This window comes from Rattus norvegicus, chromosome 7 (genome assembly GCF_036323735.1).
Source record: "Rattus norvegicus strain BN/NHsdMcwi chromosome 7, GRCr8, whole genome shotgun sequence".
Lineage (NCBI taxonomy): Eukaryota > Metazoa > Chordata > Mammalia > Rodentia > Muridae > Rattus > Rattus norvegicus.
Window position 1 is genome coordinate 97,902,816 of NC_086025.1, and position 27,711 is coordinate 97,930,526.

The 27,711-nt window shown below is 45.4% G+C and overlaps 1 protein-coding gene across 11 annotated transcripts in view; it reads right to left on the reverse strand.

Moving 5' to 3' along the window:
• The window catches only part of Asap1 (ArfGAP with SH3 domain, ankyrin repeat and PH domain 1), a 307,170-nt gene that overhangs the window by 227,462 nt on the left and 51,997 nt on the right, over positions 1–27,711 (reverse strand). For 7 of the 11 annotated variants that reach the window (XR_005486633.2, XM_039079180.2, XM_039079174.2 and 4 more), the window contains exon 3: positions 7,083–7,209. The exons of 1 other annotated variant lie outside the window; for it this stretch is intronic. Coding sequence is in view for 9 of the 10 variants with exons in the window: in XM_039079180.2 (XP_038935108.1) it covers positions 7,083–7,209 (127 nt within the window). In the remaining variant the exon portion in view is untranslated. Of the gene's footprint in view, positions 1–7,082; positions 7,567–27,711 lie in introns of those variants that run through there. 3 more of the 11 variants (XM_039079178.2, XM_063263530.1, XM_063263533.1) reach the window with 2 other exon arrangements.

The window sequence follows — 27,711 nt, forward strand, 5'->3', positions numbered from 1 at the left end:
CAGGTATTCAATATAGAGCCTCTTCAGACTGTCCACAGCAGCTGACTAAGATTTGCCTCATGCTCTAGCAGGGGCATGATTTTGCCAGCTGCAAATAGTTTCTGCAACTGTGTGGATTCTGGGGACTTTTCAGAGAATATATAAATGTTAGAGCCCTGAAAGGTTTAGTTGGTTGATGAGTAGTTGTTGTTGGTAGTGGTTAGTTAAGTAGGCAGAGGAGGAGGCAGAGGAAGGAAGAAAGAAGATAAAAGAAAAAAATGAGATATCCTGATGGCAAACACCAAACTTGCCCCAAGGAACTCACCACCTCCAATCAGCAGGAAATAGTCTAATAACATTACTTCTTTCCCTTATCCCTTTCCCCCTCTTCTATCTAGTGTTAGGGGGATGAAAGGTTGGAAAAGCGTGGGGAAGGGTGGAAGAAAAAAAGAACCCAGAAAGTAGCAAAAGACCAGCTACAGGAAGTTAGGGCCTCTCCCTGGCCTCCTTCCCCATGGGAGGAACACTGACTATAAAGGTGATGAGTGCCTCCTGGGCATTACCTCCTTTTCTGTTCAAAAGGATACGATTTATCAAATGAGGAAAGACTTCAGTACTATCACCAGCCCCATCACTTACTCATCGTTAAGTAACCTGGGTAAGAATGGATATACCAGGAAATCCTCAAATGACTAGGTGATGTATATGGAAACCAACACTCAAAGACCCCACACACAAGGCACTTTGCAAATGCCTAGACAGTCTGAACATCTGACACAACTGGCTTTTGATGGAAGCCTCTTAACCCAGAATTAAATGTGCCATGGCCTCACATAACATGTTTTTTAGAGACCATCACTTAACATGGTGAATGGTATGTGCAAAATGAGCTTCCTAACTTCAGGCTTATTTCAGGCTTTCTCTCTAGAAGTGCTAGAGACTAGTGCTGGAGAAGACTCCCCCAGCAAAGCACAAAGGAGTCAAAAGCCCTGAATCCAAACCCTTGCCTAACTAAGTTCCTCATCTTTAGACCTCAGTCTCCACACTGAAAGTAACAGGACTGACAAAAACCTGTGTGAGTCCCCATAACTCATCAGCTTTACTCCAAAGCTTTTATACAGAGGTCCAAGTGTTTGCTAGTGAACAGTAAGCTGAGTAAGATTAACTCCACGTTTAGGCTGCTGGAACTGGCAATCCAAGCACAGGATCAGTGAAAGATTATCAGCACCAGAATACCAGCCTGATGAGTTAAGAGTCCAAACCAAGTGCACAATAGCATGAGAGTTGCTCATAATTACTAGGACGGATGTCCACCAACCTTTCTGTAACACTGCAACTGGTTATTGGATATTCAACATGGCTTTCAACGAGCCTCTTGGGTTTAGAGTCTCCACACTGCCAACACCTCAAACTGGATATTACTCAAGTTCCCTTTTAACTCAACTATATAGAGTGATTCCTTAGCCACTGTATATATAGTATACCCTGTAAACCAGGAGGCAGTAGATGGCCAGGCAGCTCAAGAGCAGACAAGCTCTAAGAAGCCTACTGCGGCTACAACTTCTGGTTGCAGTTCTTCAGCCAGAGCTGTGAAGGTTCACAGGCAAAAGGCTGGCCAACAGTTCCAGGGTAAATATGGCAGGATAGAAGTAAAAGTCATGTTTTTTTTTTTTTTAACTGATCAACAGTACAGAGGAACACTATTGGCAGTCCCATGTATGACCATAATGAAGGGACATTTAGGGACAGGTCTAAGCAGACTAAAGCAATTGGCTTCCTTTCTTTCCTAGATTTCCTCCCTTCTCTAGATTTTATTTATAAACTATGAAATATATAGAAAATAAATCTGGTTTTAAGTTCATATATTGTGTATTCAAAGTCCAAGTCTGTTGCCTACCCTACCAGGGAATCTTAGACATTTAGCCTCCGAGCTTTTACACATGTGTGAAAGGATAATACTAAGAACACCAGTGAATTGGCCTTTTAGTATGTGAAGAGGAAAACAATGTTTTTAAAGTAACAAAGATGTTTATGAGGGCTTATGGCATTAGTGTGGAATACTGGGCTGACGGATCCACACCTTGCTGGAGGGAGCTTGAATCTGGAATACAAGGTAAGCTGCATTCCCTGTTTCTGTAAGCAAACAGTCATTGACCTTTGCTAGGTTCTGAGAAAACATACCCTAATTACTCCCAGACGGATCAGAGGCTTTGGCTCCAGAGCCTAGACTTGTACAAAGGATACTGTATCACAGGGAGGATTGTCTTTTTTGGTTTATCTTCAAGAGGTCAGGAACAGACCCAAATACATTTTCTCTACTTGAGGGAAAATGGCCCACAGGGACTTTATCTAAACCCCCCAGAGAAGGGCTTTGCCGATGTTTTTGTCTAAAACTACATATTTTTTTTTGAAGGTGACTGACTAGTTCTTGAATACATTAAGACCTGGCTTTAGAATTCCTAGGTGTGAGAGTCCACAGATCAGCATTAGAAACCTAATCTTACTTATCAAAGGCTAGATTTGCAGACATCAACAAGAAAGACAAAGCTCAATATTGTGATCAAAACTTCAAAGAGTAGAGCAATGCTTACAGAGGAAATCTGACTGGCGTGCAAGACTATTCTACCATTGATACTCTAAGTCTCAAGTTCATTTCTGACTGGCTGTGAACCAAATACACACACACATACACATGAAATATATAGTTATCTATAAAATGGGACTATTAACAGTAATAGGACAAATATTAAATAATAGTATGTATACATGGGGGGGCACTAGAGAGCTGTCTCATTGGTTAAGAGCACTGGCTACTCTTGCAAAAGACCTGGGTTGGTTCCGAGCATCCCTATGGTGACTCACTTTCCTCTGTAACTTTAGGTCCAGGCGATCAGAGGCCCTCTTCAGGCTTCTTCAGGCAACAGATGCAAACATGGTGTACAATATACACATGCAGGCAATCACTGATAATTATATATATACATACATATATATATATATACACACACACACATATTAGCATATAGCAGGAATATCAATAGTTAACATTTGTTGTTACTGTTAATATCAAAGAGACCTCCGGTAACCTTTGATCAAATGATTCTACGCCTTCGAAAACACGTCTCCAAGCCAAAACCACACTGGCATCCAGCTACCTTAGAAAGGCTTTCAGAGGGCACCTTGCAGACACAGTTACTCATCTCCAATCCCCAAGCCTAATAGTATAATGCTTTTGATGGTGTGTGCATTGACTGGATGGCAGATTGCAGTATTTATATTGCTGTCATGAGTGTTCTATATTAATTCTCCCATCTATGAACTTAACCTTTCAGTCCTACTAAGAGTTATTTTTTTTTCCCTTCAACATCACAAGCTTCCAAATAATCACCCCAGTACCCCAGCAGGGCTTGGCAACTGGGACTGCCACACAGATGCTCCTTGAAGATGTGTTAAGCAGATGCTGCTCAAAGGTAACTTATGTAAGTGTTCACATTTCCGTCTGAAACCCTTTGAAGAAACCATTATACTTAAATCATTATTAAGAATTACCTGGAACATGGGCAGGAGGAAAAGCTAAACTTCTAAGGACCTCAGACACCTCTTCGTGAGATCAAAACTGTGTTATGTGACAAAAGTGAAGCCTCATCTATGCACTACAAAGTCATGAAATATGACTTTACGGACATTTAGAATGTGCATTTTAACGTGGTAACTGTGTAAAGAATTCCCTAACTCCTTTATTTACTAATGAAACCTCAGAGAAAAGTCTCAGTAAGTGGAGATAAGAGCTGTCCTTTTCCCTTCATACAGGTCTATGTATAGACTTTACCCAGAGGACACATGTACTACACAACTGACTACAAGTGACTGTGTATCCCATGTGCCTAAAACTGGCCTTATTTGTAGCTGAAGCTAAAGAATTGAGCAAATATTATCTCCATCAGCACCAAAGTAAAACGCTGACAATAACCAGTAACCTTGATGAATATGTGTTTTCCCTTTACCTGAGGCCCTAAGTATTGGCCACTCCTAGTCTTTAAAGGGAGAACGTATCCCAGTGTCTTGATCCATATTACTACAATGCCTGCTTGCTTCTTTCTCAAGAAACCCTTGTCTTCTAGCCACTTACCCATAGCTTCTAAAGGGTCACAAGCAGTGCAGCATATACCAGTACACTCTGGTTCCTGAATAAGCAAAGTATTGGCTTTGTGCTTGGAAAACACTTACAGGCCAGGATGAAACCTTAGCTGGATCCCAGCTGATCCATTCCTGCCTCTCAAAGGCAGCCACTTGTGTCCCAGCCAAACCATTACTCTCTGAACCATATGTGTCCCTCAGCCCTAACAGGCAAGCCTTGAAGTAAGCTTTTAGCCTCTTCTTTCCATGTATATCTGATTCATTTCCCAAAGTGCATGTCCCAAGGGGCTTTAACTATAAACAACAGCATCTGCTCCCCATGGTGTACTGTTTGACAGGGAGACACAACGAAAGGGGAAAGTGTTAACCCCAAATTAATCAATTTGGTGTTGGAAGCTTGGCACTCTTAACAGGTTTTTGGTTGAGCCTCATGTGTGCTAATTAGTAATATAAACAGCAAAGTCACAAATGAACAGGAAATTCTTAAGTACCAGAACTCGGAAAAGACCTGCTTCCACACAGAAGTCCAAGCTACCCAGATTACTCCCTATTCTAGAGTCTCCACATCACAAAATAAACAAACAAACCAACAAACAAACAAAACAAACTACCCAAAAATTCTAAGAACAACCACAAAATAACACAAGCCAAATTCTTGCAATTTCCAAATCTCTCACTTGTGAAGCATATACAAACAACATTTCCTGATATTCACAAAGTTTTCCTTTTATTCTGGAGCAGTAAATTGCACCCCCTATACACACAGATACTACAAAAAAAATATTTTTTTTTTGAGTCAAGGTCTTCCTCGGTATCCTAGGCTGGGAACTCACAGCTCGGTCTCTGAGTGTTGGCATTATAGTGCATGCATGTCTAGTGCAGGTCCCATGCCCTAGCATTTTATGAAATAAGGTCTTGCTGTACAGCCCTGGCTAGTCTGGAATCCATTTGAAAGTCCAGGCTAACCTTAAGCTTGTGGAGAATCCTCCTGCCTCTGTTGACCAATTGCAAGATTACAGGTATGTCCCACTATACCCAGCCCATTTCTGAAGAGCCCGGTTATGATCCACTTAAGATGTACCTCCAGTTACTGGGATGTTTTAGAATCAGGAGTATATCAATGTATTCTAATATATCACTTTCGAACTTTCTAGACTGGTTCCAATTCTCTCAAGTTCAACGATCTATTCTTCTATCTAACTGTAACACACACACACACACACACACACACACACACACACACACGGGAAGGGGCAGATGCTTATATGACATTAACTATTCAAAAAAGGTGCTTCCATTGCACAGATAGCCCCCACAAACAGCACCCCAAACACCGTATCATCTGCTGCACAAACAGCATACAGTAACACTATCTGAGTGTGCAGAAAGTTACAGTAACTGACAGCTCTATTAGCAGGCATGGAAGAAATGATCTGACAGAAAAATAACCCCACGGTCTGACCAATGTTAAACCCTTTAGAGGTATATCCACTTAGAAATGGAAAAAGATGACCCTGCACTCCTAGATGAGCATGCTTCAGCTTCTTCCAACTATATGAAGGGCAGAATTCTTTTGAGGTTGAATGCCTGGCAACTCTGTTTAATGCCTGGTATTAACCATCAAGCAACTGACAGGTCACAGAGGGGAGGGGTACTCATTACCTCTGGCTTTCCAATACACCTAGTTAGGTAGTATTTCTCCATCCACTTAAACATTCATTTCCATCACTCAACAATGACTCCAGAGAAAACTCTAGAAGCAACCCTTACTGGAATAAAAGACTAGTTTATAGCACCTGGTAGGTGGGCAAGATGGGACACTAGAGACAACAAAATCTCCCACACCCAAACATTTCCATGCATCCAAATACCAGTTCTTCATACATTAGACAACTTGACTACCAAAGCCAGTTCCAGGCAGAACTTTAAGATTCCCTATATTACTGAAGGCTGGCCCTAGGGGCCCTAAATAAAAAAGGAGCTCCCTGAGCCTCAAATAAACCGAGTGCCTAATTCCCATGGGAAAACCCTCTTCCTGCCTATACTGTTGTGTTCAGCCTGATGGGAGTGATATTTTGTGCACTGAGAAATTGTGCTGAGTTTCTGGGAAATTGCCTTATTTTCGCCGATATGTCACAGGCTTTTATGTAGCCGTAAACATGTACTTACATGTTTCTCCTCACCCACCCCACACCAGCTAAAGATTTAAAAGAAATAGCTTTGCCCTTGCCCCTGCCCCTGGACATCCATCCATCCATCCTGATAGGCAGAGCAGTTCTTTCTGCAGCTTCTAGTCCCATCTACTAGTCAGATCAGCTCTGCAGACTGCATTGAGTGTCCTGCGGATCTGGTGCAGCAGAGCCTTGAGCCCTAGAGAACCAAAGCCACTGGAGCAAGGGGAGCTGGGCGGGGACCTGTTTGTACAGACCTCTTTCCACTAGGCTTTTGCTCACTTTAGGCACAGGGGACTAGCAGTCACAGGCCCGGGGATGGCAACAGTCTCAACTGAAGTTCCCTTTTATTCCTTTGGGTTTTTCCACAAGCCCTTATCTCTACAGCTAAGCCTGCCTGGCCCCGCTGGGCTGCGGAGAAGTGCATTCGCGGCCCATCTCCAAGTCTCTAGCTGGTGACCTTGGCCACGCAGCCTCGCCTTTCTGCCCTCGGTGGCCTGACGCCATGTACTTCGCGGGTTAGGAAAGGGTCACAATGATGTGGAAGCGCTGAGCAGACTGCCTGGCACCCAGACAGGGTGCAAGACAGAGAGGATCTATCTCTCCTCTACTCGCGTGTCCAGAGCTTGCTTAGTCCTTCCCCACTTCAGTCCCCCAGCTTTCAAGCCTGCAGGATCTGGGAAAGGGCGGCCAACCAGGATCACAGGGGCCGGGGGCTGCCGGAGGGGGTGTGGCTCCCCGAGTCCCCAGGCTCCCTAGGGCCCCAGCCCACCCAGTTGCCAGGCCGCCGCCTACCTCCTCCAGCAGCGTGACGGTGTTCCTGCAGTTGTGCAGCCGCGTGGTGAAGCTGGACGTGGTGGGCGAGTTGTAGTCCTCGGTGGTCTCGGCGATGAACTCGGACACGGAGATCTGGTCCGGCATCCTGCCGCGGGAGGGACGAGACACAAGCGGGGGCGGGCGTGAGTCACGGCGCAGGCTCCCGGGGCCGCCGGGCGGCTCATGAACGCCACGCGCGCAGCCCGACCCGCCGCGGCGCCCGGCCTGGCGCGCGAGGAGCGGAGCGGAGAGGAGCGGAGCGAGCGGCGCAGCGCCCTTCAAACTGCGAGCGGCGCGCGCAGGCTGCGGCCGGGGACGCGCCTCCCCGAGCGCACGCAAGGGGCGGCGGGGCGGGGCGGGACGGGGCGGGGCGGGGCGGAACGGACCGCTTGGCGGAGCTGAGGAGCGGCAAGGCCCGACTGACTGGGGAGCTCGCTCCCGCGGCGCGGCGGGCGGCGCGCCCGCGCCAGTCACGGGAACAAACACGGAAGTGCTCTGCGCACGCGCCGCGCCCGCCCCGCCCCTCTCCCCCGACACCTCCCGGCCCGCGCGCGGCCTCCACCTCGCAGCCGCCCGCGCTAGTGCTCGTGCCTGTGGGGCTCCGGAACCGCGCCCCACACACACACTCGGCCGCCCCCAGAGCGGTTACTTCAGCGAGCTGGTTACGCGAGCGTTTTTGCAAGAGAGGGACCAAAAAAAAAAAAAAAGTTGTTCGTGTTCTTTTTTAGTCCCGAGTGGGTGCAGGAAGCGAGGCCCGGAAAACCGTCTCCCTCCTGCGCGGGCCGAGGAATGGGGGCGCAGCCCTGATGCCCTCTGAACGCCAATGCTGTGCCTTGTGCAGAGGAGACAGGAAGGGTTGTTTTAAAATACTTTCATCTGTCCATGTGCAATTGGGTTTTTCCTACCCCAGAGGACCGCTGAGGATCAGGAGATGCAAAAAAAGTATTTTTCAGGTGCAAATGCTCTTCCCTGCTAAGCAGGAACTAAATTTCTTTGAGAAAAGTACCTATTCAGCCCTATCAAGATGTCTAGTGTTGTTAGTCCAAAATACCCGTTTAATTTCTCACCATTCACTGGAAGATATTGAGAACAGTACAACAAAAACCACCCTTGGGATTGGCCTATAGGAGCCGTTGAAAGCTTGTGGCTGGTTTCTGTGCAAGCTACTTTGGAAGGCGAGCACTGTGGCCCACTCAGACCTGCCTGCTTACCATCGGATATAGCTAGAGGTTGTGTTCACTGGCTTTTCTGTCCACGTGTGGCTCGGGGACCCACTGTAAGGACTTGTCTTTCATGGGGAACCGCAGGAAGGGGAAGATTGCATGTCAAAAGGAAATAGTTCGCCCCATAAACTGACAAGTTCTGAGATGAGGGATGTCAGCAAAGGCAACATTCCCGCTGTCTTGGAATTTGCTCTGCAGCAGAGGATCAAACCAATAGGCAATACAGAGAAGTAGGAGATATATGTATGAAAATGACAGAGCCATACATAAACCATGCTCAGAGAAGGTTCCGCCAAAATGAGCAGAAAAGAATGAATAAACCGCTTGGTACCCTCTTGGCTGAGAATCTTGGGCTGCCAATTGCCTCCCATGCAAGTAAAGACAGGGACACTCACTCAGGAGACTGAGTAAACGTTCATTGAGGGGGGGTTGCTTCCTGCATAGGAAAAATGGTTTAAAATGTGTGCTGTTTATCGCCCTGGCCTGGCCGAGTTGGGTCTGCACTGTGCATCTGTTGAAGTTCTTACCAGTGCTTTCTAATGCAGGGAAGTGTTTCAGCCTGCTAAATAAAGGAACTTGCTAAGGGAATGAGCACAAAGAGACACTTCCCTGGCAAAGTGTGAGAAAATGACCCTTAGAGACATTCCTATTAAAAACCAGCGAATAAAGAGGTAAACATAAAACAAGAGTACTTTCTTCCCTCAGAATTTTAAAAGTTTGCTTTGGGATACCTGGAGGGTGAAGCTCTCAGGGAGAAAATAGGCAGGAGGAGATTGGCAGCTGACCATCCAGGCCTGCAGGGACACTGGTTGCCATGGTTGCAAAATGTAGCTTTTGAGGTATGAACAACCCAGAAGGGAATCCAACCTCACTTCTCACAGCATCTAGAAAATTCTCTAAGTTGGAACAAATATGACCCTTATTAGCTTGGACTAATTAAGCTCCCTGAGCCTTGGTAATCTCATGCTCTCCCATAAAGTACCAAGAGCAAACCAGTAAACACTGGGACTTTCCTCCAAAAGCCAGTCTGGGTTTTGGTATTGGCAAGTACAGTATCTCTCCTCTCCCCCTTCCCCCAACCTTCAGAGCTGTCATCTAGTACCTGCCCCTTCTACTGGGCTGGTAACACTCCTCTGAATGGGTCATAAGTAGTAAATATGAATGAACTGTTGTTCAGAGCCTAGACTTAGTGAAAAAGTGTGTCTGTTTCCAGAGGCCCTGGATTCCAGAGCCTTCTCTAATACAGATACCTTGGGTTTGGGCGACATGACTTAAAATAAGAGGGTAGGTATGTCAAAAATGACCACACAGAGCCCTGCCAGCGGGAGCTGATTTCTGCGTACACCTGGCTCTGAAGATGAAAAGGTAAAGAGTATTACAGCAAGCTAAGCTCAGCAATAGTAAACAGCCAGGGATTTCTCTCCTGACTGAATTCACCAGAGAGCGCAAACCACCACCATCCAATGCTGTTTCAGTTTCCTCCGAAGATTATGTTATGTACCTGCTCCTCCCCTGCCTCCTCCAGCCAAGAGAGGAATATATGAACAATGCGATATTGTGCTCTGGTAAGTATATCCCTCCTTAGACTGCTCTGCAATTAGAATTTCAAAGCTTCGCACCTCAACCCACCATTTCTGGGGTTCATGGACCATAATCCTCTTTAAATTTGAGACCATGCCCTAGTGCAAACCATCTGTACCTCCCGTTCTCTCAAATACCCTGAACACCATTCCTGGATATCTAAAAGCAAATAGAGTCTGGCGTGGGCAAAGCTGAAAGGCTGGGTTTCTTTACAGGGAGCTACCCAGAAATACACACTTATCCTCTCCAAAGCCAGAAAAAACACGTGCACATAGACTCGAGCTTCTGTGAACTCAGCTTATATAAAGCAAGCACCATCCACACTGTCGTCATTATAATCCCCCTCAAAGACTGTTTATTACCCCAGGCCTCTCATTCTGCTAAGCACTGCTCCCAGCGGCAAGAGAGTCGTCCTGCAAGGGTGCTTTGTGTCCTTGAATTGAAGCACCAAGAGGTACAAGCTTGTTCTGGACAGCATTAGCAGGGCTGACCACTGTCACCTGGGAATTGACTCTGAGTCATATTTCCACTCACAAGCTTCACTCTCCCATCTACTATGGAACCAAAGGAGCTCGCTTGCAGGATGACTGACAGCGGTCCAAACTGGGAGAACTGGAGGTGGGTAGTCAAAGGTGCTCTCGAAGCCTGGAAACCCATTGCTACTCTGAGCCACAGCGTTAGCCAGCCACTGCACTCATCAAATCCCTTGTGGGACCAGCAAAGGAAAAATGCTTCAAGTTTCTGGAACTTGAGTTTCTCCACTCTGCCCCTGGCCTTGTTTTCTCGTGTGTAAAATCAGGGCAATCAGATTGTTAGTAGAAATGAGAAAAGATGCAGGTAAAGATGTTGACACAGAGTTTATTCTCTTTGAACGTCTCTTGTATGAAGCAGGACTATAAATGCATCTCCGTTCATTCCGCAACTCAGATATCTCTAAATTAGTTACCTGGAGGATGGGAGGAGGTAAGAGGGAGGAACGACTACACTCCCAGAATCTGGAATCCCGGATGTGGGAAGAAGTAGTCTTTGGAAGATTTGCTTATTCTTGTAAGAGGCCAGACTTCCTAGTGATCAGTCTAGATTTTGGAAGTTAAGTGAACAAGAAGGTCAAAGAGGATCAATTCCAGTCAGGATGGGAAACAATCATTGAGGGCCACCATGAGATGGCCCAGAGAGTTAAGTCCTTGCCACCAACTCTTGACAGCTTGGATTCAATCTGTGGAACCCACGGTAGGGGTAGAGAACAGCACTCTCAAATTGTCCTCTGACCGCGCACATACACAGCCACATATGTATCTAGACATACAGAAACACACAAATAATTTCTTAGAACCAAAGGTCAAACTAAAGAAGGATGTTTTAAGCCAGACAACTTCTAGGGGATATAACAAAGAATTCCATTCTCAGGAAGGAGCAATGATTTATGAGTGACTTTCAAATGTGAATGACTTGGGCTCATATCTCTGCCACACATCAGCTATCAGACCTTATTAAAGTGATTCACTTCTCTGAGTCTTGGTTTCCATAACTGTAAACACAGAAATGGGACACACACACACACACACACACACACACACACACACACACACACACACACAACCTGTATGTGGAGATAGAAATTCTGGTATTTCTAGCTTGTGTTCCCTTTTTGAACCCTTTTGGCAACTTCATATGCAAGTTTTAATTATCCAAAGTTTACCATGGAGAAAACCAAGACTGGAGTAAAGGTCAGGACCCTACTACTTAAGCACCCATCCCTAGCCAGGCACTGCACTAGTGCTCTGCATGTAGTGACTAAAACCTTCACTTAGTCCTAAGGAGCAGCCACAGTAACAGGAGCAGAAAAACAATGAAATCAAACTACAAGATTTTACTCTTGAGCCTTGTGGGCCTGCAAAATTGGTCTCTTTTACTGTATGGCCTTAGATAGTGATGCTATCCTGGATGCACTATTCCATCACAGGTACCTGAGGAAACCTTACGCAGTTCACTTGTTAACTCAGATCTGTTTTCTATCAGCTTAAAGAAATACTGCAGGGAGGGAAAGTCCTCCCCAGGCAACAGTGATGTGTCTAACTACGTGTGTTATTCTATTAGGCTCATGTTACCATATTCTCCCTGAAAGAAAGGCGGTTTTCTTCGCGTTCTTTCTACAAGTGTTTCCCAAGTGCACTTGTACAATTTCATGTAATATATTTCTAAAGCCTGTTCTATTTCTGATTGTGCTTAACTTAATTTAAACATGTCACATAAAACCGCTAGAGTGTTCTCAGCAAGAGCAGAACATGGTTTGTTTGGAGACAAAAAAAACCCTTCTATTCTACCTTTCTGTTTCCTACTGTTCTCTCTAAAGGTGTTAGGAGAGAAAAAGCATGCAGAATACTCAGAACCCAAAGCTCAAAGCATGAGTATCAAGTGAATGAACGGAGGACTAGATTTCTGTCTTGCAAAAGAGGGCTTATGATCAACAACTACAATCCCACCGTGCACCTTGGGTTGCAGTCAGGATCCCATTTAACTTGGCAATTATGTACAGTGGGCAGAGGCTATTCCCAACTTACCTACAGGGGACACTGAAGCTCAAAGGTCACCCTGATGGATTCTGAAACAGGCCCTGGTGGTCAGCCAGTGTTCTGCAGGCCCTGGTGGTCAGCCACTGTTCCACAGAGTGATCAGAGACCGTGAGAGGTCCCAGAAGCCCAGGAAAATTCCCCTGCCACAGTTCACATGGGTTTCCCTCCTCTGTGAGTCCAGTTTCAAATGCAAGCTTGACTGGTGTTGAAAACAGTTCCTGTCTCTATTGATTAGGGATTAGTCTGCACATGAGTATTCTCAACAACAGCCGGATCCCTCTGTCATAAAACATAGAGCAATACTAGCTCAGTTCCAACAGACTTCAGATTCAGGTACACTGTAAACTTCCCACAGTGACAAGTAGCTCAGTAAATGTTAGGGCTTGGAGAGAACTCAGATCTTCCTATTGAGTTTCCTATACTACCAAGTTCCAGATTGTCAATGCCCAGGAAGCCCTGTCCTTCTCGGTCTCATCTATGTCCCTCAGGAATTAAAGAAAGGACAGGATCCTGGTGATGCAGGCTTGACATTGTATAAATAAGCACTGTCCCCTGAAACCTTCCTAAGAACATAGTGATCTGGCACGTCTCTAGCTGTGAGAACTGGAGATACACAGTCTGCTCAAGGTGAACAGGTAATGAGTTGACTGATGCTTTTCAATCTGTCTGACTCCAAACCCTGCAGGTCTTTTTTCCCTACAGAAGGTTCTGCCTAGTACAGGTCCCTGCAGGCTTCCCATAAATGTGTTTTGAACTATACTGGTTCCTTTTATTTTTTTTTATGAGATACATCATTTCCAATATAAGCAAACCAACCTCCAGAGAAGAAAAATTGTGGTGTTTTATAGGATTCCTAAAATCTAACACTCTATAGAAGTCTGGGATCTTAAGCCTTTATTGTGTTTCTGCAAAAGAAACACAGCCCTGAAAAAAAAAAATGGCGAGCTATTTATATGAGATCCCGGTTTCTTCTTATCTTGGGTGGACCGGTTTGGCTTTAACTTCAGCAGATAGCACTTAGTCGCGCCCACGTCTGTGTTATCTCAAAGGAGAATACACACCTTTTAGGGCCTCCTTCCCTGGCTCCTTTTCAAATATTCTCATTTCTCCGGTTACTCTGTGAAGCCCTGGAGAAAGCACAGGAGGCACACCCACTCGCCCTTGGAACACTCACGGTTAGAGCACCCCAGCTCCGGACGCTTACACGTTATGACCTGAAGCATGGAAGGATGAATGACAGTGGAGGAATGAAGGAGAAGAAAATGTTGCTAAGGAAGTAGACTTAGGACTGGAGAGCTGGAGAGAGTAAAGTTGCTTCCAGTATCTATCATCACACATCAGGCGCCAGAGACAACGTAAAGGAAGGGTGATCTACTTCCCAATTCTGTCATTTTCCAGACAAGGGAAATGATTTCCAAGCAAGCAGGTATGTGGGAACTCTGAGGGCCAGATGTCCTGCCTCCCAAGAGTTTCCTACTTCTCCATCTTCCCTTCCCTGGCTCCACGTCTAAGGAAAGAGTAAAGACCCTGTAGTAAGACGCTCCCATCTCTCATGCAGAATGACGGTCTTAGCATCAAAGTATCAAGGAATGCCAGGGAGCATGTGTCTGCTATTAATAACTATAATGAGGGCTAGGACTATAGCTTAGGGGTAGGCTTTCCCATACAAACACGGTTGGGTGGTAGTGGTGCATGCCTTTAATTCCAGCACTTGGGTAAGGTGGCTCTCTTAAGTTCCAGGTCAGCCTGGGCTACACACACACACACACACACACACACACACACACACACACACACCAAACAAACAAACAAAAAAGACTGGTCTAAAAAAAAGAAGCAACACACACACACACACACACACACACACACACACACACACACACCCAGTATAAATATGGCATACCACCACTTAAGTAATGCCTATAATTTGAAACAGAATTCTAACCGACAGTCCTCACCTCCTGTTTCATTCTCTCTTCCCCATTTTATTAGCACCACCTCCCTTTTCTTTCCTGTTCCCTAAAGCCAATACCCATACCATCCCCTACCCTTCCTTCTTGGCTATCTTAACGTGAGTGACCCATGAGTGATCTTAACATGTGTGATCTTTTCACAATCAAACTGCCCCTTCTCTCATCCCAAGGGGACCCTACACACAGAGTGCAGACCGCGTGTCCCCTTTGCTCTTATGATTAGTACACGGTGTGGCCATTTCGAAAGAAGGGATCACACTGCCTTCCAGGTACCGCAAACATTTTCCAGTGGGAGTGGTGGTGTTAGGTTGAATCCCAGAAGGCCCACATTTGTCTTGCTATTCCCAGTCCATAATCTTCCCATGGTGGGACCTGAATTCAGATAACCTGGGTGCCGGTGCTGCTGCTTGTTACCTCAGGCAAGCTACTATTCCCAGTTTTTTAACCTTCAGAAGGAGGATTATGACAAGACCTCTTTTGTAAGTGTGCTGGAAGGCTTAAATAAGATTATCCGTGCAAGGTTCTCAGTGCTGTCCCCAATATGCAGCCACCGTTTATCATTACTGAAATTCTATACAGGCACTAAGTAGATTGGGCAGGGCTTAAAAGCATGCATAAGACAGAACCCATCATGGAGAGACTAACAAGGAACTGTTTAAACACACCAAAAAGTCGATCTTAAAATGTGACTAGGCATAGGTGACTTGCATTTCTACGTGTCTGATAAACCCAAACTCCAGGGTGTAGTGGGCAGGGGGAATGTGTGTTTATGTTTTATATGTGTGCATGATGTGTGTGACAGTGGGCACACGTTTCACTCATGTGTGTCACAGGGCACATGTAGAGGTCAGAGAACATCTTCTGGGAGTCTACCTCCCCCTCCAACTTGAGTCAAGGTCTCTCTTGCATACTGCAGGCTCACTGGCCCCTGAGATTTTTAGCAGGTCAATTCTCTTGTCTCTACCTCCCATCTTGCCATGGGAGCTTTGGGACTGCAGATGCACACTAACATATCCGGCTTTTTGACCTGGGCTCTGGGATCAAAACTGAGGTTACCATGTGTACGGGGCAAGCACTTTTACCCGCTGAGCCATTTTCCTGCCTGAGATCTGGCTTTATATACTGTCTGTTATGAGTTGCTACTTATCGGAAACACAACTCAAGAAGAAACGACTTAGTAAAGGCAGCACAGAGATGTTTGTGCAAAAAGTCGGGGAGGCTGGCCCTTTCTCTTGGCCATTTTTTTTAACCTCCTTTGGCTTTTTTTTCCCCCTCTGTGGTTAAGACCGGAAGATTAGGGCAGATACTTTTTGAGGTCCCTTGGGCCACAACATCTCATAGCCCAGTAACAGCATTTGAAAACTAAGCCTAAAGATCAGAATGCTATGGTTGTGTTCACGGGCTACTGAGAAGCCAAGAGCTGCTGGCAGGCCATCATTCTGGGCCAGTGGGACCTTCTAAGGGATGTTCTCTATTAGTCACTTTCTCGTTATCTTTTCCAGAAAGGTGACTTTACCTACAACATATATGAGCCCGCATAAGATGACCTGCATCATATCAGAATTTTAGCAGTCCAGTCTTATGAAATACAGGGTGCCGCTTCATTTAAAAAGAAAAATTGCCCACCCACTGCAGAGTTTTCTTAGCATATGTTACTGGTTAGCAACTTTCTCAAGTGTGAACACTCCAAATCACACTAGGGGTGCTAATTAAAAAAAATGAAACCTTTCTAATTGTTAACAAAGCTTCTGAAAGGTGGATCTAGCTTCTGTTTCAATTTTTTTTGTAAGGTTTTATTTTTGGAAAATTAGTCCTTTCGTTCTGGCCTTATAGGTGTAGATGCATCCTATAAATTAACTCATGCAATTGCTGGGTACTGGGGGTGCTGGTTTGTGTACACGGGTTCAGGTGTGCATGGCACGATTCAGAAGTGTTCATGTGTTTGTGGGTGTGCATAGAAGTCAGGAGTCAACCTTGAGCACAGTTCCTTGGGAATGATCTACCTTAGGTTTTGAGACAGTCTATCAGGGGGACCTGTGCTCATAGGCTAGGTGGTCAGCAAGCTCCAAGAAGCTTCCTGCCTTTGCCTTTGTAGTGGTGTGGATTAAAAGCACCACACCACCACACCTAGCCTTCACATATGTTCTGGGGACTGGACTCAGGTATCCATGTTTATTCAGCCATCTCCTCGTCCTGAAATTGCTATCTTTTTTTTTTTTAAATTGCTATCTTAATAGGTGGCAGAGACCTTACTGCTGTTGGATGACTTCCAGAGGTTCATTTCAATCTCTTAGGGATTTATTTATTTATTTATTTATTTATTTATTTATTTATTATTGTGTAAGTGTGTGTGTGAGTGAGCAGACTTTTTGTCCAATCTTTAGGTTTAAGAGCTATCTTTTATTTACTCTCAACGAATTTGAACATCTTAAAATCACCAGCAGTTCAGACAAAGCTTTAGAACACGGCTTACAGTTCCCATCTTGCTCTGTCTACACCCCTTTCTTTCAAGCAGTCCCTCTCTCAGATCCCATGTGACTGAACAGCCACCACGAATCCCTGAACTAAAGCAACTCTTCCCCTAAGGTCCTGCCATCAGCCGCTAGAAAAGGAGCTAATACGAGGACAGAAGAAAACATTTGTAAATCTTATCTGTGACAAGATATCAGAGTCTCTAGAAGATGGAAACTCTTGACACCCCAAACAAAAAGACAAATATTTAATTTTTCAAACCATCTAAGGAGTTGAATAGCCATTATCCCAGATAGACAGTAACCTCAAAGAGATGTCCCACATTAGTCCCTGGGGAACTGCACCTCAGAACCATATCTGTCCTGCTCACCGGGATGGCCACAGTCACAAGTGCTGCTGAGGAGGAGAAACTGGGACCAAGAGGAGTTGCCAGGACATAAACAGACACAGCTTGGGCGCAACCTGGGGTTCTGTACCACATGACTCCGCAATCCTGTTCTGTACGAACCCAAACGCTTTCCACACACCCTTTAATCCCCACAACCCCCTATAAAATAGCTATTCCTTTCTCCATGGTTAATGGGTAGGAAATGGAGGCTCAGAGACGTCAGTTGTCAGGTCCAGCATTCTTCAATCAGTAAGTAGAGAGCTATAACATACACACAAGTCTGACTTCAAAGTTCACGCCCCTTTCACCTCTTACATTGCACAACACTCACTGCAGTGATAATGCTTCCCTGGGCGTGCAATCAGCTACCCTCTACCTGGCCTTTCTTTCTTCACTAACGGGGCTCCAATTTGATTGGTCCACCTCTCTCAAGGCTACTGTGAGAGGTAAGTATTATGCAGGACTTTGGGGGAAAGTGCCTTATTAAGGAGCTATGCTTCAGAGTGTTATTATCTAGAATACACAAATAATATCTATCAGGATTAAACACCAAGAACAACTGACAATAAGTGTGCTAATAAACTATTTTCAGAAGAGACAACATAAATGCCCAATATATACACATATATTATGTATTATATATTATATGAGTGTGTGTGTGTGTGTGTGTGTGTGTGTGTGTGTGTGTGTGTGTAATCCAACGTCCTTACCTATCAGGGGAATGCAAACTAAACCACTGCAATTCCATCCCGCTCCAGCCTAAATGGTTATCACTGAGAAAACAACAAAAGTTGCTATGGATGAAGTAAACATATATGAATAGCTGGGAGTGTCAACTAAGACAGACACTATAGAAATTGATGTGGAGGTTTCTGAAAAGATTAAAGCTACAGTTACCATATAATTCAGCTGCACCGCATGCCCAAAGGACTCCACAGCCTACGGCAGATACCTACTCATCCATGTTCATGGATGCCCTAGGTCACAACAGCAAGGAAATGGAACCCATCTACACCTATAAGGCCAGAACGAAAGGACTAATTTTCCAAAAATAAAACCTTACCAAAAAAAAAAAAAAAGAGTTGGATCATGAGAATGTGGTGCGTAAAAACAAAGTGAAACTTTATAAAGCTATAAAGACAAATGAAGTTATGAAACTTGTGGAAAGTGAGGAAGTTATTAAATTTGGAAGGTAATAAACTAAGCAAAGTATCTCAGACTCAGAAGGCTAAATATCCCATATCTCTCATATGCAGAGCCCCACACTAAACGCTTGCATTTATGTGGGTTTGAGTATGTGTATAGACTATGAAACTAGAAAACAGACCAAGAAGGGAGATTCAAGGGTATTGAGGAAGGGGGCAAACAGCACACGAGCATGAAGGCAGAAAGCGAGCTACCGAGGTGGGGAAACTCCATAGAACACCTAAGCCTTTGTAGGGTAATCACGTAATCTTTACGAACTACTCAAGGAATCTTATCATCCATTCCCCCTTTCCTACTTCCAACTGTCCTTCATGCAGATGTGATGGCTGGCATTCCAGCAGCCATTTAAAATCATGAGGCAATAGGCCAAGGGACTAGAACTATGGGAACAGAGAAGTCTGAGTTTCCTGGTAACCATGGGATAACATTACCTGGCCTTGGATTCTCTCTAAACTTCTCTGGCTTGATGTGGGTAGAGGTGGAAGGGTTGGGGTAGAGGCTGGGGTAGAAGAGATATACAACTAATTGCCACTGCTATTTGGGTCCTGTTTATATATAATTTAAATGCAATCTTAATTCACAAGCTAGGCCTACATGCATGCTAACCCAACCAAGAATGTATGAACACAGCTCATCTCAGAAGGGGTCGAACTAAATTGTTTTACCAGAGTCATTTTCCCAAGGTGTGCTCTACGGTTGAGCTTTATGATGAAAGCCTTGGGATTCTACTGGGTTATTTTGAAGACACTCACTAAGGCCTGTTTTGCGGAGTTACAGAATTGCCGAAAAGATTGGTCTCAATTCGCCATGCACGCACAGTACATTTTGTATGCACTTAAATTCCATCTCAGCAATTGCTTCAGAAAACCAGCCTCCAAGGAGCCAATGAGCTCCCATAGAGCCAGGTCCTGAAGAAGCAAATGTATTTATCCAACCTTTGCACCACTGCTTAAGGGAGCGGAGGCAGGGCGGATTCCAAACACAGTAAGATGATTGCGCTCAAAGACTTCTACACTTTAAAATCAATATTGGCCCAACATTTTCAGTAGAATCAGGTTAGATCTCAGAAAAGCAGCAGCAGTTTTCCCACAGAGAAATAGGATCCCACTTTGGTGATTTGCTTAGCTGTTTACTTACGGCCGGGGTGCTATTTATCAACAGTGGGTTATTTATAATCCAACAGCAGGCTGGTAGGGTATTAGTGGGTCAAGAACAGCTTTTCCTTCCTTGCCTATCGCACGTTCTTTAGAATTCAACCCACAATGACATAAATAAGGATGAAATATTTGAAAAGAAGGTCTTTGCACACAGATTGCCCTCCTCTGGGGTGATACATTGGATTTCGTGCATATAAAAACACCTAGGGCTGTTGACCAAAGTGAGTGCTAGCTAGGTTAAAGTCTCTCCCAGGCCTGCAGACCCCACAGGTCTCCCCCATTCTCAGTTTCTCTCACTTGCCATGTGTTTGTGATGTCCGGGACCTGATTTGGTGTTACAGAAGAGACGTCCCTCTGGATTTGTGAGTGTTTCTAGAGAGGCTCATGTGAGGAGAGAAAACCCACCATGACCGTGACAACACTAGCCCTTGGGCTATCCTAGACAGAACAGAGAGGAAAAGGCCGATTGAGTACCGGCGTCCATCACTCCCTGCTTCCTCACTGTGGATTCTATGTGATCAGTGTGTATCTTGTAGTCCCCAGCTCCCAAAAGATGGAGACAGGAGGTTTCTGGAGACACAACTGGATCTGCTCTCCTTGTCATGACCCCCTGACCTTCAAACCTGAGCCCAAATTAATCCTTCCTTCCTTAAGTTGCTTTTGCCAGCAACAAAGTAACTTATACACTGACTCGTTGTATCAGAGTAGACAGAGAACAATAATGAGAAGCCACTACAGTGAAAAAGGAAAATTAGTGCTGACCACAAACTAGAGATTTGCTAATACATGACCCCTACCTAAAGAAATTCTGAATACACGGGCATGCTCATGAGAACACACCATTCTACTCATCCTATCCTGGTGTCAATGACCTCATGAAAACATGTCAAGTCTTTGTGACTTATAAAGAAGGGCTTGAGTCCTGATGAGATGGTTAGGGTACAGTGCTACATGTAGGCCTTTTAGAACCAAGGAAAACATAAAAGAGATACGGAATAATTTCATCATGGCTGCTGAGAGATTGCCTGGCATAGAACACAGGGCTCAATTTTGTTCAGACATGAATCCTCATTGCTAAAGTGTGGCTAATGACACCTAGGCACACATTTAATACTAAGAGGCATGTGTGCTAAGATTCACAGCAGTACTACACACACACACACACACACACACACACACACACACACACACACACACACACACCCCACAACTTTATAAAGTCTTTACGAAAAGAATCTGCAGCTTCAGAGAGCTGGGAAGACAGTTCAGTTGGTAGTTCAATTCCCAGAACCCATGTGTAGAACCCAGACATGACGGCATGTGCATGTAACCCTAGCACTGAAGAGGCATACATGGGAGGCGCTCTGGGGCTTGCTGGCCAGCCAGTGTAACTAAGCCCTAGTGTAAACCCCACCCCTTACACTGGCCTTACAAACCCCAAGGCAATGAGAAACCCTCTCTCAGAAAATAAGGTGGACTTCTAAGGTGTGACACTTGAGGTTTACCTCTGTCTTCCACAAACATGTATACACATGTAAATCACTACACACAGAGTGGGGGAGCGGGGAGAGTGCACACAAGTGCATTCTAAAACCAGACCAAAGTATTCTGGTCAGCAAATAGCCCCATACTCTGAGACACTACAGGAGCCTGGCACCTTGCCTTGTCAGACCCACGCCAATGTTGACTTGATTCTAACGCATGTCTATTTATAACAATGGCCAGCTACTACCACCTAGTCTACAGGTGAGAGAAGCTAAATCAAGAAGAATATTAATATACTTAATCCACGTAGCAAGAAAGGGACTCTTTCCAGTGTCTCTCATTTTATCTTCTGCCCAGCCCTGAAAAGAGAGGCAGTTCTGAGAGGCCGTGAGGCCTACTCATCTTCACCCAGCTACCAAGCGCTTGCGTCCATATTGGAAACTATTTCTGGCACCAGATTCAAATCTGCCTCAGCCATAGAGCAACTGAAGCATAGAATTGATGATGAAGATTCTCCACAGACCTGGAATAGATTTGATCTGGGCAGCCCGGTGAACTCAGGTGTTTAAACTCCAGATCTTCCCATTATGAAGGGTAAAACTGCCAAATCGAAATCCCATAGAATACAGCCTGCTCGCTCTTCAGAATGCAAGAAGGCATTGAGCCAGAGCCACGCTTCTGCAGAGAGGCTTCCTCTGAGAGGTGCTCTACTGCTTTGCATAATCACTTTTCAAAGAGTTGATCTACCTGTTGTGTTTAATGAGTGTGGGTTCTTGCTTCACTCAGAAAGCTGGCGAAGCTCTTCAGCGTTTGCTGCGTGCTGGGGAAGCAGAGCAGACCTTAAAGTCAGGATGAGCACACCTTACACGGTGCTGGAGCTTGACCTGGGAATTCACGGGGAATTCAAAAGGAATGCCAAACATGCATCTCTCCACATTTTCACAGAAAGAGGATAATAACTGCACCCATATTAACCCAAATTGAGGTGGTGGAACTGTTCAGAGCATCCATCTACAAAACCTCCAAGGTGAACTGTGGAAGAGAGTCTGCCGTGAAGTGTCAAAGCCGCCTTCCGACATCTACACCTTGAACTAAGAACTCAAACCAGGCCAGCTGCCTTGCCCCTTTCCCGACTGCAAATCTGCTTCCTCATTTCCTAACTGTTCAATATACTGGCCTCAACAGACCTCAGGCAATGTCAAACATGGTTTATGGCTATTGACTTGCATTCAGTCTCAGGGACAATCCTGGGTCATAATGCACTCTCTCTCTGATTAACTATCTACTGGTTACTGCAGAAGTAGATCATGAATGAGAGGACTCAGGAGAGTTAGCTGAGAAGAGAGACCTCAAGGTGCACGACGTGGCCTTGGGTGGATGAGCAGAAGAGGCAGGAGGAAAATGATGGCTGGGAAGGAGAAAGAGGAGTGGAAAGTAGCAAACAAGGGGAGAAAAATAAGGGGAGTGGTGTCTTAGTCAGTCTATTACTATAACAAGACATCATGACTCAGGCAACCTACAAAAACCAAGCACTTAACCAAGCATTTGGTTTGCGATTTTAGAGGATTAAAGACCACGATGGTCTTTCTAGTCCTTCAGACAGCAAATGTGGGATCAAATATGTAAGAGTTAGCCTTGACACTGGTGACAAGTCTGGCACAGCTGAATTGGGCCAAGAAAGGTGTTGTCACCTGGAGACATCATTCAGGCCCACACAGGACAGTCCAAAGTGGACTCTGCATCACAGATGATTTTCTAGCCTTTGAGCAATTCAGGCAAAGACTGCTGACCAATTGAGACTCAGTGAAGCCAAGAAGTTGTGGATATTTTTTGTAGACTTCATAAGACCAACACAGCATCTACCTACTTGCTACTTAAAGTAAAAGAAGAGGAGGAAGAAGAGGAGGGGGGAGAGAGAAGAGGGAAGGGGAGGGGAGGGGAGGAAACCTTGCTCTCCACATTCACATTCAAACTGAAATGGGACACATGATTATAAAGGTTGTCTCAGTGCCACTGAAAAGGCTAGGCCAGGCTGCCCATTTGGGATGCTGCCACTATCCCCATGAGCAGCACATGGAGAGACAGGCACAAACACTCACAAGTAAGAATTCCTGTGAGCATGCCCGTGTGTGAGCAGACCCTGTAGACCGTCTCTTTACAAAAGCTGGCTTCCCCTCCATTTCCTCACCCTGCCCAAGCCTCTCTTGCCTGTTGCTCTCAACACAACAAGCTACAGGTATAAAAGCTAGAAAAAGCCTGAGCTCACCAACAGCCAACAAGACAGAACATGTGGCAAGGCAGGCCCTGTCTACCTATACTGGCCTCTGGCTCCTCAGCTTTTGCCTGGGTTGAGAGACTTGACTGGAAGAAGAACATTCCAGAAGGGTTGTCTGCAGGATCCAGCCTTCCCCATACAACCTCTCTAAGTCCCCCTTCCGAGAGTTACCTCCTCCCCCTTGAAATTTCCACAGGGGCCAGGGATGCCCCCATTCGCCCTTACAGCTTCCCTCCCTCCTGCCTCCCCGCTCTTCCTGTAGCCAATTTCTTCTCAATCATTACTATTTTGAGTGTGCCATCTGTTTCCTGCTGGGACCCTGACTGATACAGGGAGGCAGCCCTATAAACAGACAATTATGGTATAATGTAGAACAATAAAAGGTAATATTGTTCCTCAGCAACCTCAGAATGTTGGAATCTGATTGCTCAAGGTGTATGTCCGGGTACCAGGACTTAACTATCTCTGTTTACCTCTTTAAGTTTCAGTTTGTGTCTCTGAGAAACAAGCTTGTGGGGGTGTTTACATAATAGCTATGGAGTGAGGAGAAAACACACACAGGGTATCCCGCACTGAGATGAGGCCTCCATCAATGCGAGGGGACACCCAGCAGGAAACCTCTCATTAACTATGCAGTTCGTTGAGAGGGGGTACCTGTGTCTGTCAAGTCACAGGAGTGCTAAGAAGACTAGGTAAGAGGGACACAGAGAAAGGGACTGAGCAAGAAGAGGAAAGGGCACGGGGACCTAGGACCACACAGAGCAGATGACGTCAATCTGTTTTAAGAAGAAAGTAGTTAGCTCTTGGCTCATTCACAGTGCACAGCATTAGCTATGTGTGCAGTGCACAGCGGGTACAAATACACGGGAGACTGGAATGTACATCAGTATGAGGTAGTGCAGACAGGTCAGTGTGGGACAGCAAAGGACCAAGAAGGAAAGATGAAGAGAGGCTAGAGGTTAGGCAAGGCACCCAGGGGAGCCTTGAATATGCTGCAAAGAAGCATTGTCTCTGTTCTAAGGTTGTCAGTGGGCACCGACAAGTTTGAAGCTGAGATGGTTCAGACTGGCTCTGACCAGGGTGCAACATGAGTACAGTGGACATGTTCTGCACACCAAAGTCTGTTGCCTCTGTTTCCCTCCATCCTTCCAAGACCCATGCCAACATACATAATGGCATAATTCATAATTCTTCCCCTGAGTTCTCATCTAATATCATTAATAACTGATATATATATATGTATATATATGCATATGTCGCCTTTGTCCCTCCTTCTTGTCTGAGATTTCCTATAACCCTCCAAATCGTGGCTGACAAGTACCTTTCATGTATAGATAAGTGGAATCACTGGAGGGCCAAATTCTTTCAGGGTGACAGTGCAGTTCCTCTTTCAGGAGCTGTGAGAAGGAAAGGGGCTGCAAGAGGCCCTAATCACCAGTAGCTAAGGGCTTAGTCCATCTTGCCTGTACTAGTCACTTTTGTACTGATGTGACCAAACTTCCTGATAGATACAACCTAAGTCAGGATGGGTTTATTTGAGCTTGCTGTTTCAGAGGGCTCAATCCACGGTCATATGGCCCTGTGTGTTTGGATAGAGCATCATAGCATAAAACTCATGTCTGATTCCCAGAACTCACTAAGTAGCCAAAACCCACTGTAACTCCAGTCCCAAGGGATCCAATGTCCTCTTGTGATTTCTTCATGCAGCAAGTACACACACAGTTCATATACATACAGGCAGGCAAAGCGCTTGTCTTAGTTAAGGTTTCTATTCAGGGATGAAACACCATGACCAAAACTTGGGGAAGAAAGGGTTTATTTGGCTTACACTTCCACAGTGTAGTCCATCACTGAAAAAGTCAGGGCTGGAACCCAAAGGCAGGAGCTGATATAGAGGACATGGAGGGGTACTGCTTATTGGCTTGCGCAGCCTGCTTTCTTATAGAATCCAGGACCTCCCATGCAGGGATGATACCACCCACAAATGGACTAGACCCTCTCCTATTAATCAGTAATTAAGAAAATGCCCCACAGGTAAGTCTACAGCCCAGTCTTACAGACATTTTCTCAGTTGAGTTTCCCTCCTCTCTGGTGACTCTAGCTTATGTCAAATTGTCATAAAAGTATTCAGTACAATGTTCAGATACATAAAGTAAAATAATATAAATAAATAAAAATTTTAACACACAGGGGGTGAGGGAGGGAGGGAGAATTAGAATGAATCACAGTGTACTCTGTTGGCTTTAGAAAACTGAAGAACTATCTGGTATTTAAAAACAAAAACAAAAACAAAAAAAACAAAAACATGGTGTTAGGAATAAAATACAGGTTTAACACCCATAAAAACTGTGCTTCATTGTCTTTGGGAAACACTGCCTGCCCTATTCCTTCTGAGAGACATTCCCTGAACCCCATGACCTGACTAATCCAAGAGGACTATGCTCCCCTGAGTGGCTCTGCCCAACTGACTCAACTTCTGACTCAACTGTCCTCCTGGGTGTGTGTACAAGAAGGATGTCACACCCAAAGCTGTCACACGCATTATCCCTGCTCCTTGACCTCAGGCTTAGAGGTCCAGAGACCAAACATGACTCGTTGAGGAATCTGTTGCTATGCTCGCTCACCCCTACCCCCTAATAAGCATGGGCAGCCAGCCTATGCACAGTAATATAGTGGAGAGGTGGCCCCTCTTCTCCTCTACTGAGCACCTACTTATTTATTGAACAGTCTGAGGCTGGGTCCAATAAGAATGGTGGCCTGAGTCAAGTCTCTGAATATGAGAACATATTTGAGAATTGATCCGAGGCAGACAACAAAGCAAGTAAGATGGGAAGAAGCAATTCTCAGATATATTAAATGAACAGGGTACAGAGATGATAACCAGGGCTCACTCCACTGGAGTTCCTGGAGGATCCTATGAAGCACACCTCAGGTAGAGCCTTTAGGGACAGGGAAGCTGGAGTGCTTTCTCTTCCACTCTAGTCCCTAGTTGGCTAAGTACTGCTCCTGGGCAGTTAACTCCAGGAAGCTCTGACCTGGACCATGTGCAGCCTAAGGTCACCAAGAAGATTCCTTGGGAAAGAGTAGCTGTTGAAGCCTTGGGTACAAGGAGCAATGTGGGCCCAGATGATCCAAGTTAAGCACCTGGTAGTCAGGGACTCTCCCCACCAGACAATGTACCAGGTCTCAAGGGAGGATCTTGGGCCAGTCAAGAGATAGCTATTACCAAGCAAGTAAAAACAGCAACTCCAAGTCCCCCCCTAGCACAGTGCTGTGAGTAACAATGGAAATCAGACTTTGCTAGGTATGTAGTTCAACCCACAGCAGCCATAGGAGCAGAAGAAACAGACAAGATTACTTCTAATAATGGGTTACATGTATCCAAATAGACGTCCACATGCCATCAGTAGAACATGTCTACATCTGTTTTGTCAAGCAAACTCTTGGAAACTAATATATTTTATACTTACATCTCAAGTTGGACAAGTCACGTTTCAGGTTCTTGACAGGCACTTGTGGTATTATTGGGTGACAGTGTTAGAGCACCATTGAAGAGGACCCAGTGGCAACGACTTTCTAAAGCACTGAGAACAAAATCTAAGTCTCACAGATGGTTAGGCCCTGACCTCACTTTCCAAGTCTTTGACTTTTGTGACATCATAGCCCTGGGTTTTACACACACACACACACACACACACACACACACACACACACACACACACACCTTGAGCATTTACACATGCTATCCCAGAATACCCTGCACCCAGATCTCGGCCAACTGACCCCACCATCCTTCAGGTCTCCCTCCTCCCTACCCTGGCTCCTCCCATGTCAAATGCTTCCTTCTCTCTTTGCCCTGGCTTATTTTCGTAAGTTACATACCATCAGAAACTATCTTGTTCCTTTAATGTTATTTATAGATTTTCCTGTCTTTCTTGCTGGGCACTCAATCCCCAGCTTCTGTAGCAATGCCTGGAAACCAGCAGGTGCTTTATCAATATTTGCTGAATAAATGAATAAACAAGTAACCGCTCTGGAGAATGCGGCACACAGGACTGCCCAGACCCACTCTGACACCACCACTATGACAGTCTCATTGGTGTGGTGTGATCACTAATGCAGGCTTGCTTGAGAATGGGAAAGAGGTGAAGGGAGGAAAGGAAGCTGGAGGGGACAGGAAGTGGCTACTTTAGCCAGAGACCTTCACAGAGGAGCCAAGCCTTGGAGAATATGAATGCATGGTGGATAGGAAAGGGACGTGTATGTGCAAAAACC